General features: G+C 45.0%; 1 protein-coding gene across 4 annotated transcripts in view; it reads right to left on the bottom strand.

Annotated features, from left to right (window-relative positions):
• Nucleotides 1–17,470, bottom strand: part of LOC118357685 (caskin-2-like) — a 113,037-nt gene that overhangs the window by 54,521 nt on the left and 41,046 nt on the right. For 3 of the 4 annotated variants that reach the window (XM_052477786.1, XM_052477785.1, XM_052477784.1), the window contains exons 3-6: nucleotides 16,762–16,813; nucleotides 13,449–13,546; nucleotides 12,816–12,961; nucleotides 7,472–7,567 (exon numbers count right to left, since the gene is read on the bottom strand). In XM_052477786.1, the coding sequence (XP_052333746.1) occupies nucleotides 7,472–7,567; nucleotides 12,816–12,961; nucleotides 13,449–13,546; nucleotides 16,762–16,813 (392 nt within the window). The remainder of the gene's footprint in view (nucleotides 1–7,471; nucleotides 7,568–12,815; nucleotides 12,962–13,448; nucleotides 13,547–16,761; nucleotides 16,814–17,470) is intronic. The other variant, XM_052477787.1, reaches the window with a different exon arrangement.

Genomic DNA, 17,470 nt, shown 5'->3' with positions numbered 1-17,470 from the left:
TGGGAATTAACAGGAATACATTAATATTAATACTATTTAAATGTAGATGTTTTTTGCATTGGATATATTTACCATATCATATGGAGACAGAAACATAAACCTTGTACCTCATTATAAATAGACATAATTGCTCAGTATAAGTAGACATACATGCAAATTATTAAATCCTTCCAAAATATATTTACAAAAAGATTTAGTTACAAATTGAACTTCAATTAAATGAATTGACTCTTCACATGGGATGATTTGACTGAACAACAAAAGGGAATATTGAATGATCCCCAATGATCCATTGCATCTGCATCTGTAAAATGATAGTCTAGAAACTAAATCTTTGGTTGTCTTCCTCTCAGGCTTCCATGTCTTCTCCCTGGACCTCATCAATGTCCATATCTTAAACATCAGACTCTGAGGCCTCATCTTCACTGTCACTTTCGAACATTGTTGAAGATGGCTCGTTGTCAGGCTCAAAAGCCTCAAATTTGCCTGGATCGTCACCCATTTTCAACCCTTGCATTGGTCAGCCTGTTGCGTCCTTTGGTGTGTGTGTTCCCAAACAAGGAGACAACAGGGGAAAGAGCCTCAGATGAACAAAGTCCCTTCCACCATTTGGCTGGTGCGCTATGTTGGCACGCCTGCCGGCAGGTAGCCTAGTGGTTCGAGCGTTGGACTAGTTAACCTGCCTTGTTCCGAGGTCATCATTGAAAAATAATAATTTATTCTTAACTGACTTGCCTAGTTAATTAAAGATAAAATAAAAAAAATATTGCATCTCCATCCCAAAGCCCTTGCTTGGAAGTGTACTTCATCAAACTGCCAAATACCTTGCCCTCTTCCAGGCCAAGGTGGCAAGACACAGTAGTGATGACACCATAGGCCTTGTTGATCTCTGCACCAGACAGGATGCTCTTGCCAGCGTACTTTGGGTCCAACATGTACGCTGGGGTGTGTATGGGCTTCAGGTAGAAGTCTTCACGCTTTTTGATGCATTTCAGAACTGCATTTTCCTCTGCTTGGAGCAACAGGGAAGTGGGCAGGGCAGAACGGATTTCTCCTCTTACAGTGGTTCCTCCTTTAAAAGTTGCGTCATACTGCGGTACACCTTGCGTGCTGCCGCAGCATTCTGTGGCACATCATTTAATTGTCAGCCAAGTAAGTGCTAGTTTGACCACCAGAGGGCATCTTTGAGAAGCATTTGATAGTCTTCCAAACGGGCATTACCAGAGATGGGGAAAAGCACGTGGGAGACCGGGGTTCAATTCCGCGACGGGGAGGAATGAGTAGGCTGTCCTTGTAAATAAGAATGTGTTCTTAAATGATTCCATGTGTTATTTCATAGTGATGTCTTCACTATTATTCTACAATGTAGTAGAAATAGTAAAAATAAAGAAAAATCCTGGAATGAGTAGGTGTGTCCAAACATTTGACTGGTACTTGATTAATGAATTAGATTAATATTATGGCGTTTCTATTCCATGAAAAACAAAACACTCTCCGGTTTTCTGTTAGGATGGATTGTAAAATATGGCATGGTACAACGTGACGTTCATAAATTCAGAGCGTTGTCAGATTGTCAGTTTGTAAATTCAGACCGTTATTACATTGAGTAGCAAGCTACCGCGAGAACGCGCTCTATCGACTCTGTGGCTTGAGCATGCTTTTGGTGCCCAGTAGCGCGCCGGACTTCAGGCAAGAAGGTTGAGGGTTCGAAACTTGCTCCCTGCTTGTTCCATTTGAAGTCGTGCACAATTATCAGTTTATAATTTGGTTTATGTTGCCCATTCATTGTCAGTTAGAGACAGTAGTGCATTGGGACCCAAAATCATAATCAGTGCTCTAACTCCCCCTTGGCCGTTAGGGCAAATCTGGTCTGTGGTAGGACGGTGGGGGGGGATCACACCCAGCTCAGCTATCAGACTATTCTTTAGTAAAGGTTGAATAGTCTATTGTTCAGCTATTAGCCCCCTTCCCCAACTTGCAACAAATGGATGTCTTTTTGTCAAGAGCAAAACTTTATTTTCATTGAAAAATACATTTTCTAAAAGCAAAAAACAAGGTTTCAAAGTAAAAAAAAAGATTTGCAATCAAATCCAACCTTATGCATTTTATTCCCCAAAAATATTTTGAGAACAAAAAATGTATTTCAAATTTAATTGCGCAATCCTCCATTTTGGCCATTTTTTTGTGTCAATTTGGCATCAACCAATACTGTTCATCCTTTCTTTCCGACACAAAGGAAGTCATAGCGGACAGCTACGAAGAAGGACTGTGTGATGATGGTGTCTCAGGATAAGCAGCACTGGGCGTTCTTCTGTCCAACTTCTACATAGCTAGTAGTTAGCTCCTACGATTCATGACATTCTACTATATTACATACATACAGTCGAATGATAAATCATGCATTCATTATTCTCAAGCTAACCAAAAGCATTTAGCTACGAACGCCTGTACTCGCCATTGTTCAGTTGAATTCATCTTTCATGGCAACTCATAAGCAGGCCATGTCCCATTTGTTTCAATGTCGATATATAATCATATTTCATGACAGTGTAATGCTTAGCTTTTTTTTTTACAGAAGGATGAAAGAACACAATATGTCTGTCAGGGAATGCTATTCTGATATGTCAGATGAAGAGTTAGACCAGAAAGTCAGGGCCATTCAGGCAAGGATCCCCAATGCAGGCTTCAGAATGGTCAAAGGAAGTATCTGAGCAATGGGCCATAGTGTACAATGGCGAAGAAAGGGATGCCTCATGCAGGCTTTAAGATGGTCTGAAGAAGTCTCAGAGCAATGGGCCATCGTGTACAATGGAGTTAGGGAGTCTCTGCAGCGTGTAGATGGTGAAGATTTAGGGAGTCTCTGCAGTGTGTAGATGGTGAAGAGTTAGGGAGTCTCTGCAGTGTGTAGATGGTGAAGAGTTAGGGAGTCTCTGCAGTGTGTAGACGGTGAAGAGTTAGGGAGTCTCTGCAGTGTGTAGATGGTGAAGAGTTAGGGAGTCTCTGCAGTGTGTAGACGGTGAAGAGTTAGGGAGTCTCTGCAGTGTGTAGACGGTGAAGAGTTAGGGAGTCTCTGCAGTGTGTAGATGGTGAAGAGTTAGGGAGTTAGGGAGTCTCTGCAGTGTGTAGATGGTGAAGAGTTAGGGAGTCTCTGCAGCGTGTAGACGGTGAAGAGTTAGGGAGTCTCTGCAGTGTGTAGATGGTGAAGAGTTAGGGAGTCTCTGCAGTGTGTGTGTAGATGGTGAAGAGTTAGGGAGTCTCTGCAGTGTGCAGTGTGTAGACGGTGAAGAGTTAGGGAGTCTCTGCAGTGTGTAGACGGTGAAGAGTTAGGGAGTCTCTGCAGTAGTGTAGGGAGTCTCTGACGGTGAAGAGTTAGGGAGTCTCTGCAGTGTGAAGAGTTAGACGGTGAAGAGTTAGGGAGTCTCTGCAGTGTGTAGATGAAGAGTGAAGAGTTAGTTAGGGAGTCTCTGCAGTGTGTAGATGGTGAAGAGTTAGGGAGTCTCTGCAGTGTGTAGATGGTGAAGAGTTAGGGAGTCTCTGCAGTGTGTAGATGGTGAAGAGTTAGGGAGTCTCTGCAGTGTGTAGACGGTGAAGAGTTAGGGAGTCTCTGCAGTGTGTAGATGGTGAAGAGTTAGGGAGTCTCTGCAGTGTGTAGATGGTGAAGAGTTAGGGAGTCTCTGCAGTGTGTAGATGGTGAAGAGTTAGGGAGTCTCTGCAGTGTGTAGATGGTGAAGAGTTAGGGAGTCTCTGCAGTGTGTAGATGGTGAAGAGTTAGGGAGTCTCTGCAGTGTGTAGATGGTGAAGAGTTAGGGAGTCTCTGCAGTGTGTAGATGGTGAAGAGTTAGGGAGTCTCTGCAGTGTGTAGACGGTGAAGAGTTAGGGAGTCTCTGCAGTGTGTAGATGGTGAAGAGTTAGGGAGTCTCTGCAGTGTGTAGATGGTGAAGAGTTAGGGAGTCTCTGCAGTGTGTAGATGGTGAAGAGTTAGGGAGTCTCTGCAGTGTGTAGATGGTGAAGAGTTAGGGAGTCTCTGCAGTGTGTAGATGGTGAAGAGTTAGGGAGTCTCTGCAGTGTGTAGATGGTGAAGAGTTAGGGAGTCTCTGCAGTGTGTAGATGGTGAAGAGTTAGGGAGTCTCTGCAGTGTGTAGTAGATGGTGAAGAGTTAGAGGGAGTCTCTGCAGTGTGTAGATGGTGAAGTTAGGGAGTCTCTGCAGTTAGATGGTGAAGAGAGGAGTCTCTGCAGTGTGTAGATGGTGAAGAGTTAGGGAGTCTCTGCAGTGTGAAGAGTTAGACGGTGAAGAGTTAGGGAGTCTCTGCAGTGTGTAAATGGTGCAGGTATCATTGCCAGAATGATGAGGCTTCGTTGCATTGCTCGGCAAAAAAACTCTGTCCTGCTCCCGTCTCTCGTAAATATTGGTACAAATCATAAATTGATAAGGTACTAAGATGTATGTCTCCATCAAATCTAAGAAGTTATTTTAACTTTTTTATTCTTACTTATTCGTAGACAAATAATCAATGATGTATGACATTGGAGTTGTTCTTGATCAACTGGTAACACATAAATAACGAAGCAGGCTAATATGTTAAACATTTCACTTTTAATTCCAATGCTTTTTTTCAAGATTCTGGTATAGATGGATTTTCAAGGAAGTAAATATGACATATTTCCCATCACCTAATGCACAACCACAATACCAGTCTGGTGTTAAGCTTTCTGTGCTGCATTGACGTATCCTGCTATAGATTCAACGGTCATATCTCAGTTATTGTTTTCATATCTACAAAAACAAAAGCTGTTTTCTTTACTTTCAGAGTGCGAGCTGATCAAGGGGTGGAAAATGTAGATATTGCCAGATGTTCACTGTCTTGAGGAACAGGCCGTGGAAGCTTTATTGCTGGCAAAATGACCTCTGTCCATAACCAGAGGTCATGAAACTGTTCTGTGTTCTTTTCCTCGCTTCCTGTCTTGTTGTACATGGAACCTGTCTCACATGCATTCATCAAAAAACCTTTTCAGATTTACACCACATAAACACCATCAAGATGTTTGGAGTGCTGTGACATGTCAGTACTACAACTTGCTGCACAGTTTGGAGGAAGACGGCTACCTTGACCTGTCAAATTCTATCCACCTCTTCTGTGTGTGGGATATGTGTTCCTACCTCATCTGCAGGCAGATCTGCAGCATTTCAGAGAGCTGGAATAATCACCCTTTAAGTACAGAGGCGAACCTGACACCTCACCAGCTTTTGCCTTAGCACTACACAACTGATTCAAATGATCAAGTCATCATCAAGCTTCAAGTGGTATCTATGTCTAATAATGGCATTATCTTCTATTGTTTGTCGTCATATGTCTGTTTTTCAGCATAAAGTACTCTGTAGCCACTTAGTGTGGACAACAGGTGAGACCACACACACACAACAGTCTCTCTCCTTCACTTCACCCCTCTCCCCCTTCTCCCTAAATCCTCTAGGTTACATGAGCTGTTTTGGTGAACCCCTCCCGCATCTGAACTGGCTGACATAGAGGGCACAGCATGATCATAGGTGAGAGGTCACTTGGTCGGGTCAACAGGAAGTATTATTAAAGAGATGCTTTACATTGAAATACAGATAGAGATGCAGTAGTCCCAGAGTTAATGATCCAAGGTCAGTTTTGCATTTCACCTCCTGATGATTATGATGACTGATCGTATTAGAATAAATAAAACAAGGCTTAATCATGCTCTCTCTCTATCCATCTGTCTCTCGTCGGCAGGTATGTTTTGATGTGAGAGAGGAAGCCAGTCCCGTCATCGCCACCTCACCCGCTCGAAGATAACCTTCGGGCCAACTGGGGGCCCAAGGCTGGTTAGAGGACACCACTAGAGACACTGTAATTGTGATGAACTGAGAGAATATTAAGGTAGCACTGTAATTCATTAATCATATGTTCTCTGCCTCTGTTCTTACCTCTTTCCCTTTCTGTCTTCTACACCTCTCTCCCCACCTCGTCTTTCTTCCTCGTTTTATAATGCACACCATTTGTGCATTAAAGTACAGATTGAACTTGTATTCATAATATTACAATTATCATAATTATAATGCATGTATTATGTATTTATAACACCTAATGAACTTTTTTCAATAAAGCTTTTCACATTCTCCACGGGTTGAAATTAAGTATCTCATTGAAATACTATCCTGTGTCCTCAGATTAATGCAGATGAAGGGAGTTAGATATGCAGTTTTTTTCCCTGTACATATGAATTACAAATCAGCCTTGACTTAAATCATGTTTCTAGTCTATTGCATAGTTACAATGGTGTAATCATTGATGTCCCAGGAGCAGGAGTGGTAAACACTGTTGAAGTGTATATCTGTAAAACATACATGCAGTCATGGCATCATTCAAAGAATGGAGTTTGATACACCTGGTATTGGATATGACTGAAAAAGAATGTCTCAGAGATTCATACCTGAACAACACCTTTATTTGCCAAGGAAGAGAACATGATCAGTGAATATATTCAATGTACATACATACACACTCCACACACACACTCCACACACACACTCCACACACATACACACTCCACATACATACACACTCCACACACACATGTACAGAACACACATTCCACACACACACTCCACACACATACACACATACACACTCAACACACATTCCACACACACACTCCACACACATACACACTCCACACACATACACACTGCACACACACTCCACACACATACACACTCCACACACATACACACTGCACACACACACACACTCCACACACATACACACTCCACATACATACACACTGCACACACAGTCCACACACAAATACACACTCCACACACACATGTACAGGACACACACTACACACACATAACCACTTATACTGGCCTTTGATCACTGTTGTGTGTGTGATGGTGTGGGTTAATGAGGGAGGTATAGTACAGCACATAGCTACAGTATATTAACTCATATATATGGAAAAGATATGAATATATATGAAAATAATGCACTTTTACACACCAGAGGAGGCTGGTGGGTGGATATATAGGAGGACGGTCTCATTGGCTAGAACGGAATGAATGGAACCGTATCAAACACATGAAAGCCATTTCATCCATCATCTCCGTCAACCAGAAGTCAAATTCTATCTGCCCACCAGCCTCCCGTGCTACACACACACACCTGCTGCTACCAGACTCTTATTATACTGCTCAATTTATACACTGTCCCCCCATCCCCCTTCCCCAATACATGTGTACATTTTGTACTATTAATTGTGCCTTCCTGTATTATACTTACGATAAAAAGTTATTATATTCTACTAAGCCATTTATTTTATATTTGTATTATTATTTTTTATTATTTCGTACTGTTATTTCATTGTCACGAAGGAACCTGCAAGTAAGTAATTAGTTGGATGAGGTACACCATGTGTATCCTGTACAAAACTTGAAACTTGACTCACCTCGAGTCTGCCAAACTCACAGGCCAGGTCCAGAGGAGTCTTGTTGGCCTTGTTCACCAGACAGGGATTAGACTGGTGCTGGAGTAACATCTCAGACTGATGCAGAGAGAGGGGAGAGGAGAGATAGAGAGGGGAGAGGGGGAGAGGAGAGGTAGGGAGAGGAGAAGAGAGGAGAGGAGAGGAGAGGAGAGGAGAGGAGAGGATAGAGAGAGAGAGGAGAGAGGGGGGATAAAGAGAGAGAGGAGAGAGGGGGGATAGAGAGAGAGAGGAGAGAGGGGGGATAGAGAGAGAGAGGAGAGAGGGGGGATAGAGAGAGAGAGGAGAGAGGGGGGATAGAGAGAGAGAGGAGAGAGGGGGAGAGGAGAGGTAGGGAGAGGAGAAGAGAGGAGATGAGATGAGGAGAGGAGAGGAGAGGAGGGGATAGAGAGAGAGGAGAGAGAGGGGGGATAAAGAGAGAGAGGAGAGAGGGGGGATAGAGAGAGACAGGAGAGAGGGGGGATAGAGAGGAGAGAGGGGGGATAAAGAGGAGAGGGGGGGGTAGAGAGAGAGAGGAGAGGGGAGAGGGGGAGGATAGAGAGCGAGGGGGGGACGGAGAAAGAGAGACAGAGAGAAACAGAGGGAGAGAAATAAAGATAGACAGGGAGAAAAAAAGAGGAGATAAAGCATGAATAAATATCATCCTTAAATAGATGCACAAAAAAACACCCTTCCCTAAAGCATCTCTGTGGTTTATCTTCTTCTACAGAGACGTGAGATCCTCGGGGCGACACCAGCACCAGTCCTAACAGTGGCTTCTATTACAGAGAAATACCTCTGGCTTTGTTTCTGTCCCTGCTTTGTCACACACAATACAATACCTCAGAACTCTCCGTGACCAGGTATGCTGCTGTGTGTGTGAACCCACCTCTCAGGTAGACTCACTACCTGGGTGTTAAAGACACTAAATACACACATTCCTTCTCCTTCCCAGTTAGTCTCAATACTTCACTCAGGGAATGTGTTATAAGATCCATTGCTGACCTGATCACATCATGTAGTATCTTTCACTCACTGACCCCTAACACACACACACACACACACACACACACACACACACACACACACACACACACACACACACACACACACACACACACACACACACACACACACACACACACACACACACACACACACACACACACACTATAGAGACCATCACTGATTCTTACCTGTGTGTAGTCCGGACAAATATTGAACCATCTCTCTGAGTTGATTATTCTTTTCTTTTTTTAACCTTTATTTAACCAGGTAGGCTAGTTGAGAACACCTTTATTTAACCAGGTAGGCTAGTTGAGAACACCTTTATTTAACCAGGTAGGCTAGTTGAGAACACCTTTATTTAACCAGGTAGGCTAGTTGAGAACACCTTTATTTAACCAGGTAGGCTAGTTGAGAACACCTTTATTTAACCAGGTAGGCTAGTTGAGAACACCTTTATTTAACCAGGTAGGCTAGTTGAGAACACCTTTATTTAACCAGGTAGGCTAGTTGAGAACACCTTTATTTAACCAGGTAGGCTAGTTGAGAACACCTTTATTTAACCAGGTAGGCTAGTTGAGAACACCTTTATTTAACCAGGTAGGCTAGTTGAGAACACCTTTATTTAACCAGGTAGGCTAGTTGAGAACACCTTTATTTAACCAGGTAGGCTAGTTGAGAACACCTTTATTTAACCAGGTAGGCTAGTTCTCATTTACAACTGCGACCTGGCCAATATAAAGCAAAGCAGTGCGACACAAACAGCAACACAGAGTTACACATAAACAAACGTACAGTCAATAACACAATAGAAAAATATATGTACAGTGTGTGCAAATGTAGAAGAATAGAGAGGTAAGGCAATAAATAGGCCATAGAGGCGAAATAATTACGATTTAGCATTAACACAAGAGTGATAGATGTGCAGATGATGATGTGCAAGTAGAGATACTGGAGTGCGAAAGAGCAACAAAAGAAAACATGGGGATGAGGTAGTTGGGTGTGCTATTTACAGATTCACTGTGCCTGTACACTGCTATCGGTAAGCTGCTCTGACAGCTGATGCTTAAAGTTAGAAAGGGAGATATAAGACTCCAGCTTCAGTGATTTTTGCAATTCGTTCCAGTCATTGGCAACAGAGAACTGGGAGGAAAGGCGGCCAAAGGAAGTTTTGGCTTTGGGGATGACCAGTGAAATAAACCTGCTGGAGTGCGTGCTGCTGGTGGGTGTTGCTATGATGATACCTAACAAAGACTTATAGATTACCTGGAGCCAGTGGGTTTGGCGACGAATATGTAGTGAGGGCCAGCCAACGAGAGCATACAGGTCACAGTGGTGGGTAGTATATGGGGCTTTGGTGACAAAACAGATGGCGCTGTGATAGACTACATCCAGTTTGCTGAGTAGAGTGTTGGAGGCTATTTTGTAAATTATCGGTAGGATAGTCAGTTTTATGAGGGTATGTTTGGCAGTGTGAGTGAAGGAGGCTTTGTTGCAAAATAGGAAGCCGATTCTAGATTTAATTTTGGATTGGAGATGCTTAATGTGAGTCTGGAAGGAGAGTTTACAGTCTAACCAGACCACTAGGTATTTGTTGTTGTCCACATATTCGACGTCAGAACCGTCCAGAGTAGTGATGCTAGTCGGGCAGCAGGGTGCGGGCAGCAATCGGTTGAAGAGCATGCACTTAGTTTTACTAGCATTTAAGAGCAGTTGGAGGCCACGGAAGGAGTGTTGTATGGTTTTGAAGATCATTCTAAGGTTTGTTAGCACAGTGTCCAAAGAAGGGCCAGATGTATACAGAATTGTGTCGTCTGCGTAGAGGTGGATCAGAGAATCACCAGCAGCAAGAGCGACATCATTGATATATGCAGAGAAAAGAGTCGGCCCGAGACTTGAACCCTGTGGCACCCCCATAGAGACTGCCAGAGGTCCGGACAACAGGCCCTCCAATTTGACACACTATCTGAGAAGTAGTTGGTGAACCAGGAGAGGCAGTCATTTGAGATTCCACGGCTGTGGAGTCTGCCGATAAGAATGCGGTGATTGACAGAGTAGAAAGCCTTGGCCAGGTCGATGAAGACAGCTGCACAGTACTGTCTTTTATCGATGGCGGTTATGATATCGTTTAGGACCTTGAGCGTGGCTGAGGTGCACCCATGACCAGCTCGGCAAACCGGATTGCATAGTGGAGTAGGTACGGTGGGATTCGAAATGGTCGGTGATCTGTTTAGTAACTTGGCTTTCGAACATTTTAGAAAGGCAGGGCAGGATGGATATAGGTCTGTAACAGTTTGGGTCTAGAGTGTCTCCCCCTTTGAAGAGGAGGATGACCGTGGCAGATGTCCAATCTTTGGGGATCTCAGATGATACGAAAGAGGATGAATAGGCTAGTAATAGGGGTTGCAAGAACATCAGCTGTCTGGACTTGGGTGAAGGAGAAGCGGGGCGGGCTTGGGCAAGTTGCTGCAGGGGGTGCTGAGATGTTGGCCGGGGTAGGGGTAGCCAGGTGGAAAGCATGGCCAGTCATAAAAACAAAATGCTTATTGAAATAATCGATTGTCGTAGATTCATCAGTGGTGTCAGTGTTTCCTATCCTCAATGCAGTGGGCAGCTGGGAGGATGTGCTCTTATTCTCAATGGATTTTACAGTGTCCCAAAACTTATATTGGTTCCTGACTTCCCTGGAAAGTTGCATATCGCGGGGACTATTCAATGCTAATGCAGAATACCACAGGATGTTTTTGTGCTGGTCAAGGGCAGTCAAGTCTGGGGTGAACCAAGGTTGAATGGGGCATGCTTATTTAAGATGGTGAGGAAAGCACTTTTTAAGAATAACCAGGCCTCCTTTACTGATGGAATTAAGTCAATATCCTTCCAAGATACCGGGGCCAGGTCAATTAGAAGTGCCTGCTCGCTGAAGTGTTTTAGGGAGTGTTTGACAATGATGAGGGGTGGTCGGTTGACCGCAGACCCATTACTCACGCAGGCAATGAGGCAGTGATCGCTGAGATCCTGGTTGAAGACAGCAAAGGTGTATTTAGAAGGCAAATGTTGTTAAGCATGTCCCAGTTTATGTCACTTAACAGTGAGAACTCTGAAGATAGATAGGGGGCAATCAATTCACATATCATGTCCAGGGCACAACTGGGGGCTGAAGGAGGTCTATAACAAGCGGCAAAGGTGAGAGACTTGTTTCTGGAAAGGTGGATTTTTAATAGTAGAAGCTCGAATTGTTTGGGCACAGACCTGGACAGTATGACAGAACTCTGCAGAGTTCTATCTCTGCCCCCTTTGGCAGTTCCATCTTGTCAGAAAATGTTATAGTTAGGGATGGACATTTCAGGATTTTTGGTGGCCTTCCTAAGCCAGGATTCAGACACGGCTAGGACATCCGGGTTGGCGGAGTGTGCTAAACAATGAATAAAATAAACTAAGGGAGGAGGCTGTTGAAACCACCTCGTACAGTTACGTCGGCAGACCAGTCATGATGGATCGGCGGGGCTCAGTGTCGGCAGTAAAGGGTCCAGGCCAATTGGCAAAAGAGGTATTGCAGCCCAAGAATTGGCCGATGGACCTCTTCGGCTAGCCAGGAGATTGGCCTAGCTCAAGGCTAGCTTCAGGCTAACTGGTTCTTGCTTCGGGACAGAAACATTAGCCAGGAGTAGCCACTCGGATAGCAGCTAGCTAGCTGCGATGATACGGTGTAAAGATTCAGAGTTTGCGGTAGGAATCCGGAAATGTGGTAGAGAAAAAGCAGTCCGATATGCTCTGGATTGATATTGCGCTGTGCAGGCCGGCAGGAATTGACTGGGCTGAGGCTGGCTGATATCCGAGTTAACGGTGATGACCGCTAGCAGTAGCTAACTGACTACTAGCTAGTAGCTAGTTAGCTGGCTAGCTGCTGATGCTAAAGTATAATAAATAGCAGATGCGTACCAGATTGGATGAGGCGGGTTGCAGGAGTGTATGTTTAGTCCGTAGATGGAAATTGAGATTTTGAAAAATTAAAAATATACCCTAAATATATACGAAGAAAACGATATATACACGGGACAAGACAAAAGAAGCCATCTTGGAATCAAGAATCAACATCTGGTCGTGTTTAACTATTCTTGCGGGGACCAGAAGTTCCCACAAGAATAGTTAACAAACCAAAATCGTTTGTAAACAAACAAAATTTGTCCCCATAAGGTCAAATACTATTTCTAGGGGATTTAGGGTTAAGGTTAGAATTAGTGTTAGGGTTAGATTTACGTTAAGGGTTAGGGAAAATAGGATTCTGTGTGTGTGCGCGAGCATGCGTCTGTGCATGTGTACTCACCACCTGGTAGTGTCCGTACTGTGCAGACAGGTGTAGAGGTATGTGTCCGTCCTGTGACAGTGTGTTAACAGAGGCTCCAGCTCTCAGCAGCAGCAACACAGAGTCAGCTTTACCCTGCCACGCTGCATAATGTAGCGGACGCATACCTAGAGAGAAAGAGAAAGAGAAAGAGAGAGAGAGAGAGAGAGAGAAAGAGAGAGAGAGAGAGAGAGAGAGAGAGAGAGAGAGAGAGAGAAAAAGAAAGAGAGAGAGGAGAGAGATAGAGAGAGAGAGAAAAAGAGAGAGAGAAAAAGAAAGAGAGAGAGAAAAAGAAAGAGAGAGAGAAAAAGAGAAAAGAGAGAGAGAGAGAGAGAGAGAGAGAGAGAGAGAGAGAGAGAGAGAGAGAGAGAGAGAGAGAGAGAGAGAGAGAGAGAGGCAGAGTCAGACAGAGGACGAGAGCCGGTAAGTTAGAAGATTGAAAAATTAATGGGGCAATGTGGGATAGTTTATTTTATTTACCAAAAGAAATGGTGCCCGCTTTGTCTTTTTTTTTTACAATAACAGATTTACCCTTTAATTAATGACTTGTATTACTTGTCTATAATGGTTCGTAAGTGTTTCAAAACAGTTTTATAACAGCTTATAACCCCTCACCATTAATGTCTTTGATGTCCACAGTGGCCTGAGCCTCCAGTAGTAGTGACAGCAGCTCAGTGGTGCCTGTTAGAGCTGCATGGTGTAATGCTGAAAACCTGAGAGAGGGAAGGGGGGGACACACACAGAGAGAGGGGAGGGAGAGGAGAGGAGAGAAGGGATGGGGAGGGAGGGAAAGTCCATTGTCACACTACTACTTATTTGCTGGGAATATTCTGGCTTAGAAACAGGTCTTCCCCTTTCCGCTGGTTGGGGGGGGGGGGTCCAGGGTGAAATGAGTCTGCCATAAACAGAGAGGGTATACATCTAACTGAGGACTTCACAGGAGGTGAGCCTTCAGCCTTCCAGCCCCAACCTTAAACCAAGGACCAGGTCCAAACACCTGGGAACGAACTGACCAAGGTACATCCCAAATGGCACCCGAGTCCTTATAATGGGCCCTGGTCAAAAGTAGTGCACTACACAGGCAATAGGGTGCCATTTAAGATGCATGCCAAGAACAACAACCTCCATAACAATTTAGTATCAACAAGCTGGAGAAAAAATAAACTCATGATTGCAAGTAATATTTCAACTCAAGTATAGTAGGGTACCATGAAATGCTCTCATGTTGTGTGTGTGTGTGTGTGTGTGTGTGTGTGTGTGTCAGGGTACTGGTTGGTTGAATGACTGGAGTAAGGACAGTGATACATACGCACTTGGAGCCTTCCTTCTATAATAACCTCGGCAAAAAAAGAAATGTCCCTTTTTCAGGACCTTGTCTTTCAAAGATAATTAGTAAAAATCCAAATAACTTCACAGATCTTCATTGTAAAGGGTTTAAACACCGTTTCTCATGCTTGTTCAATGAACCATAAACAATTAAATGAACACGCACCTGTGGAACGGTCGTTAAGACAGTAACAGCTTACAAACGGTATGCAATTAAGGTCACAGTTATGAAAACTAAGGACACTAAAGAGGCCTTTCTACTGACTCTGAAAAACACCAAAAGAACGGTGCCCAGGGTCCCTGCTCAGCTGCGTGAACGTGCCTTAGGCATGCTGCAAGGAGGCATGAGGACTTCAGATGTGGCCAGGGCAATAAATTGCAATGTCCGTACTGTGAGACGCCTAAGACAGAGCTACAGGGAGACAGGACGGACAGCTGATTGTCCTCGCAGTGGCAGACCATGTGTAACAACACCTACACAGGATCGGTACATCCGAACATCACACCTGCGGGACAGGTACAGGATGGCAACAACAACTACCCGAGTTACACCAGGAACGCACAATCCCTCCATCAGTGCTCAGACTGTCCGCAATAGGCTGAGAGAGGCTGGACTGAGAGCTTGTAGGCCTGTTGTAAGGCAGGTCCTCACCACACATCACCGGCTACAACATCGCCTATGGACACATACCCACCGTCACTGGACCAAACAGGACTGTCAGAAAGTGCTCTTCACTGATGAGTCACGTTTTTGTCTCACCAGGGGTGATGGTCGGATTCGCATTTATCATCGAAGGAATGAGCGTTACACCGAGGCCTGTACTCTGGAGCGGGATCGATTTGGAGGTGGAGGGTCCATCATGGTCTGGGGCGGTGTGTCACAGCATCATCGGACTGAGCTTGTTGTCATTGCTGTCAATCTCAACGCTGTGTGTTACTGGGAAGACATCCTCCTCCCTCATGTGGTACCCTTCCTGCAGGCTCATCCTGACATGACCCTCCAGCATGACAATGCCACCAGCCATAGTGCTCGTTCTGTACGTGATTTCCTGCAAGACAGGAAATCTGGCTATGGCCAGTGAAGAGCCTGGATCTCAATCCCAATGAGCACGTCTGGGACCTGTTGGATCAGAGGGTGAGGGCTCGGGCCATTCCCCCAGAAATGTCCAGGAACTTGCAGGTGCCTTCGTAGAAGAGTGGGATATCATCTCACAGAAATAACTTGCAAATCTGGTCCAGTCCATGAGGAGGAGATGCACTGCCGTACTTAATGCAGCTGGTGGCCACACCAGATACTGACTGTTACTTTTGATTTTGTCTGTGGAACTTGTTCAGTTTATGTCTCAGTTGTTGAATCTTGTTATGTTCATACAAATATTTACACATGTTTAAGTTGGCTGAAAATAAACGCAGTTGACATTGAGAGGACGTTTCTTTTTTTTGCTGAGTTTATATGGTTATATCAAAGCGACTTACAGCGGAGTCACGCGTGAATATATTTTACGTTTGGGTGGTCGTGCAAATCAAACCCACCATCTCTACCAACTGAGCGACAGAGGACCACACACACACGGTACACCACAGTATAAAGCTAGGATTATTTCATATCCGAAATTCTGCCATGGGGAAGTTTGTGCAGTGAATCTGTGATGGTGGGTGGAAATAGGGGCTCTCGAGTGGTGCAGGGGTCTAAGGCACTGCATCTCAGTGCCACAGGCCACTACAGACTGAGGTTCGATCCCGGGCTATATCACAACCGGCAGTGATTGGGAGTCCCATAGGGTGGTGCACGATTGGCTCAGCGTCGTCCGTATTAGGGAAGGGTTCGGCCCGGGGTACAGGCCATCATAGTCAAATAAGAACGTGTCCTTAACTGGACTTGCCTAGTTAAATAAAGGTTAAATAAATAAAACTAGGATCGAGTCATGTTCAGTATGAGTGTGTAAGGTTACGTCCCAAATAGTACCCTATTCCTCTATGGCCTCTATAGTCTTGGTTAAAAGTAGTGCCCTATATAGGGAAAAGGGTGCCATTTGGGAGTGTTTAACAGTACCTAACTGGTGATCTACAAATTGGAAGTTTCATTGTTTTGACCTGCCTGGTACTTAGTCAGATAAACATCCGTCCATATCAACCATGTCTCATCTGTCTGTTTTCACTCCTTTAAACCCCCCACCCACCTCCCCCTATCTCTCTCCATGCTGAGTGAGTGTTGATTTAGGGTGACTGGTCACTGTTTGTTCAACTCCTACTTCTTCCTTGTGGGCCCTAGGCATCACTGTCATCTATCATGCCCCCACTTGCTTAAAAAAACATGCACACGCACACAGACAGAAAAACACACACTCACACATGTACATGCACACGCACACACACTGTGTCTGGTCTGTCTGCATACAGGTGTGACTGGGTGGTAAGTCTACAGTGAGAACCGACCACAACAGGCATCCGATAAAGATGAAGACCATGTCAAATCAAATCAAATTTCTTTGAGCCAAATAAGTACAGAGAGAGGATAAACCTCAGCTATGCAAACACGAACACAAGTCCATCTAACTGACTCACACTCATTAGGAAACACATGCACACACACATCTCTTACCCATCTAAGTCCTGATAGTTGATGTTGAGCCTCTTTGTGGAGCCCAGCAACTCTGAAAAACAAAGAAGGGGGGGTGAAGGGATGGTTGGAAGGAGAGAGGGAAGGAGAGAGGGAAGGAGAGAGGGAAGGAGAAAGGGAGGGAGAGAGAGAAGGAGAGAGGGAAGGAGAGAGGGAGGGAGAGAGGGAAGGGATGGAAGGAGAAATGGAGGGAGAGAGAGAAGGAGAGAGGGAAGGAGAGAGGGAGGGAGAGAGAGGAGAGGGAAGGACAGAGGGAAGGACAGAGGGAAGGGGGGATGGAAGGAGAGAGGGAAGGAGAGAGGGAGGGAGAGAGGGAAGGAGAGAGGGAAGGAGAGAGGGAAGGAGAGAGGGAAGGAGAGAGAGAAGGGATGGAAGGAGAAAGGGAGGGAGAGAGGGAAGGAGAGAGGGAAGGAGAGAGGGAAGGGATGGAAGGAGAAAGGGAGGGAGAGAGAGAAGGAGAGAGGGAAGGAGAGAGGGAGGGAGAGAGAGAAGGACAGAGGGAAGGACAGAGGGAAGGAGAGAGGGAAGGGATGGAAGGAGAGAGGGAGGGAGAGAGGGAAGGAGAGAGGGAAGGAGAGAGGGAAGGGATGGAAGGAGGGATGGAAGGAGAGAGGGAAGGAGAGAGGGAGGGAGAGAGAGAAGGAGAGAGAGAAGGAAGGAGGGATGGAAGGAGAGACGGAAGGAGAGAGGG

The sequence above is a fragment of the Oncorhynchus keta genome, chromosome 24, assembly GCF_023373465.1.
Source record: "Oncorhynchus keta strain PuntledgeMale-10-30-2019 chromosome 24, Oket_V2, whole genome shotgun sequence".
Taxonomy (NCBI): domain Eukaryota; kingdom Metazoa; phylum Chordata; class Actinopteri; order Salmoniformes; family Salmonidae; genus Oncorhynchus; species Oncorhynchus keta.
This window is presented reverse-complemented; position numbering and strand designations above follow the sequence as displayed.